A 3,898-nucleotide genomic window follows, 5' to 3' on the forward strand; every position below is an offset into this window, starting at 1 on the left:
ATATTCTTGGTTAACAGGAAAAGAAGAGTAGGAATTTAGCAGCAGCAGTAACAATTTCGAAGGACATGAAGAACACCAAATTGGTTTTCGAATTTTAGATCGTTTTAGGTGGAAGTTACAACACGAATTATACTCTAAATCCTCCTTAGAAACTTTCTGAATTATTAATTGATCCAAAAACATCAACATGACTTCGAATTTCATAATGAACATGGAGTTGACTTTTAAATTTTAAAACTTTGACTTCGAAATTAGAAATCGTTAAGAGGAATTGGAAAGTGAAACTTTACAGATAGTTTCGTTATGTGATTCTCAACACTACTGCATTTTCAGTTTTTGATGATTGTTTTAAATTCGATTTTTGGAAAAAATCCTCAAGAACAGAGGTATATCGATGGGTTAAAAAAAATATGTATAACTGTGATTCAATTGATTGCAGAAGATGATTGTTATAGCATTATTGTGGTCACTAGATACAAAATCATAACCAGTAGTAGGAATTAAATATATTATGATCAAAATAAAAAATGAAAAGCAAAGATCACGATGGAATTTAAAATAAAAAAAACTTGATCATGATAAAAAAATATATACAGCTCGTTCTTGAACTGGAAAGGAAAGAAAGAAGATCAAAGATCGTGATTGTGATCCAGAAAGCAGAAATAAAAAATTAAAAGCTGAATACCTAATTAGGTAAATGTCTGATTCATTTAATTTAATTAATATTAATAATTAATAATAATATTAATAATAATATAAATAATAATAATAAATATATTATTAATAAAAATAATAATAATAATAATAATAATAATAATGTGAATAGCAAGAATAATGTTAATTTATAATAATATTATTAATAATATCCTTAACAATAATAATAATAATAGATAAAGATCATAATAATAATGATAATGATAATTATAAAAATGATAATAATATTAGTATTAATGATAATAATAATAATTAAATTCTCAATCATAATAGTAATGATACTAATATTATTAATATTGATATTAATATATTACAATTAATTATGTGTATCACATTTCATATCAATATATTATTATTGAAAATAATAATATTGATATAAATGTTAAGATTTATGATAATAATAAAGGTGATTACAATTGTAAATGATAATGATGAGTGATAATAATAATATTAATATAATAATTTAATATTAATACATAATTATTTACAAATAATAGTTCGTGAATCGTTGAAAATTAGTCGAAGTTAAATGAAATTGTGTTTAAACTTTATCGGAAATTTTTCGGGTTATCACAATGATGATCAATCACCAATGATGAGCTTTTTACCACCCTTAATCGGTTCCGATGACATGGTTAACCACATTAAAACTCCACTTACGTACGAGTAATTTATGTACTTGTTAGTAAAACATAAACAAAGTAGTATAAAAAGATAATGTACTCACGTGACAACTTATTAATTAAATTTTTTTGGGTCATAACTCGTATAGAAAACTGATGCTGTTACATATACTTATGAACATATGCATAAAAGTAAGTATATCTTACATATCCAAACCAAAGAAACTATCACTTACATATACTTTACAGCAACCAAACTTATATATACACTGGTATATATATTTAAGTGCTCATATTTGTGATCATAAAAAACATGAGATAGTGACATAATCAAACACGAGACAATAACGGAAAGATGTATATATTGAGCAATCAACTGCTACCAAACCCAATCTGGTTCAAGTTGAGAGGTGACTGAGTCTGCCCATCTGGAATAAACCTGCAATTTTCAACATTGCTAAAACTGCCAAATATATATATGAATTCTTCTTACAACAATCTGTATCCAACGCATAATTTCATTGTTAGATTAAAACATTTAGATTAATCTGCTTGTTGTTTTAAAGTGTGAAAAACAAAAACAAAAAAACTTTTATTTTTGAATTAAAACCCAATGCAAATGCATGTTCTGCTTATAAGGCTACTGTTTGCAGTTCCGGTTTTACAAACTGTAACACTTTGATGTTGAACGAAACATATATAGACTAAGGTTGCGTTTGATAAAACTAAACAATTAAACGCTGAATGGTTCATAATCTGAATTATTCAAAGGTTCTGAACGAAGTTGCTTCTGAATGACAATAACCTGTTTAACAATCATTTGTAACACACTTAAATTTTGTATGCGAGTCGTTGATAGTTTTTTACCTTGGAGAGGTAAAGTTTTCATAAAAAAACCTCTTAACACAATTTTTTTTAATTCTCATTACAAAACACTATTGGGAATGCTCTGATTAAATTAAAAAAAATTATACAATGAAATTACCTATGGGTTATATGATCAGATGAATCCAACCCTGAGTTCTCATCGCCCTCATTCAGTAGCTCATGCAGCTTGATCTCGATTTACATCACAAGCGATAAAACATTTCAGTAAAATTCCTACTACATAAACTGAATAAAACCATATAACTGTATTCCCATTGTAGTAATTATCATAAAAATAAACTTCAAGAAAATGTTCACCTTTTTCTGCAGAATGCTATTTTCTTCCTGCAAAGTTTTATGCTGCATATTTATATATTTATATATAAAACTAATAACATACATTCTAAAGATCCCATAACATGAAAAAATGCATAGTAATGTAGCTAAATTTTAACACTAAAAAACATATAGCTTAAGACTCACATTTCTCTTCAATGCGCCTACTTGCTCTGATAAAAGACGCCACTGTCGAAATTAAATAATTAAATCTTTATTAAGATTTGAATGTAAAATTTAACAAACAATAATTCATCATATTAGTAATAATAAATTTCGGATCGGTTGGTAATAATCGTACATAGTACCTTCTTAGCGCGTACACGATCAACTCCAATTCTCAATTGGCGTTCGAGTTGTTTCAGTTCTTTCATCCCTAATGTCATTATATCTTCTCCTAACAAATGCCTTAAACATAAATAACACACAAAGATGTTACCTTTAATTACTAGTAAACAGTAATCAAAATAATAGATTAAAATTTAAATCGAAAGACAACAAATTTTTAATAATAATAACAACAACAACAATTAATACCTATGTTTTGTTTCCAGTGTGTCAATAGTTTTCTTCATCTCATCCATTTCATTCTTCAAAACCTGTACTTAAAAACAAACATTTTATAGAAGATAATATTTTATCAAATCTTTAAGGACAAATAGAACATACGATACCTCGACAGTTGTAACTCCGTGACTAGTCGTATTTTGTAGACCCTTTTCGTTTCGGTACCTCCTGATAGTACTATCCATGCTGCAACATATATTCATACCATATATGCATCATGTATGTATACACATATAGATATACAAATACAAACATAACATAACATAACATAACATATAGAGATCGTAATAAGTATGTATGTACTCATGGCTAGAGTAGTAATAAGGTTTGCCAGATGGAGAAAAAACAATAAGAGCAACTTGAGCATCACAAAGAATAGAGAGTTCAACTGATTTTTTAAGCAAACCATCTCTTCTTTTTGAGAAGGTCACTTGTCTGTTTGTTGGGTTCTCAATTCTCTTCAACTCAACTTTACCTCTTCCCATAATTTTTATTTTTATTTTTTATTTTGTCTTGATCATCACTCTTATTGAATCTATATATAATATAATATAATGTCTTTACTGACCTAACTACTATTGATGATGACATTAATTAATTACGGAGTATGTTAAATTGGGTTCCAGAAGATTTAATTGTAATAAAATATACCAACATGACATCAGTCACTCTCTTATTAATTTTTTTTTTCCATTAAACTTTTTATTATGGTGCGAAAAAAATGCTTTTGGCACGATTTTGGCACATGGTGCGCTCCAGAAAGGGTACGATTGAATATGGTGGAAACTGGA

General features: G+C 27.2%; 1 protein-coding gene across 1 annotated transcript; it reads right to left on the reverse strand.

Moving 5' to 3' along the window:
• Window positions 1-1,558: 1,558 nt before the first annotated feature.
• On the reverse strand, window positions 1,559-3,592 carry LOC139869380 (MADS-box protein SOC1-like). The gene is made up of 8 exons (XM_071857697.1): window positions 3,411-3,592; window positions 3,215-3,293; window positions 3,078-3,139; window positions 2,849-2,948; window positions 2,688-2,729; window positions 2,523-2,564; window positions 2,323-2,396; window positions 1,559-1,776 (listed from the first exon to the last, which is right to left on the reverse strand). The coding sequence occupies exons 1-8, from the start codon at window positions 3,590-3,592 to the stop codon at window positions 1,710-1,712; spliced, it is 648 nt and encodes a 215-aa protein (XP_071713798.1). The 3' UTR covers window positions 1,559-1,709.
• Between the last annotated feature and the right edge of the window lie 306 nt (window positions 3,593-3,898).

Source organism: Rutidosis leptorrhynchoides, chromosome 9 (genome assembly GCF_046630445.1).
Source record: "Rutidosis leptorrhynchoides isolate AG116_Rl617_1_P2 chromosome 9, CSIRO_AGI_Rlap_v1, whole genome shotgun sequence".
Classification (NCBI taxonomy): domain Eukaryota; kingdom Viridiplantae; phylum Streptophyta; class Magnoliopsida; order Asterales; family Asteraceae; genus Rutidosis; species Rutidosis leptorrhynchoides.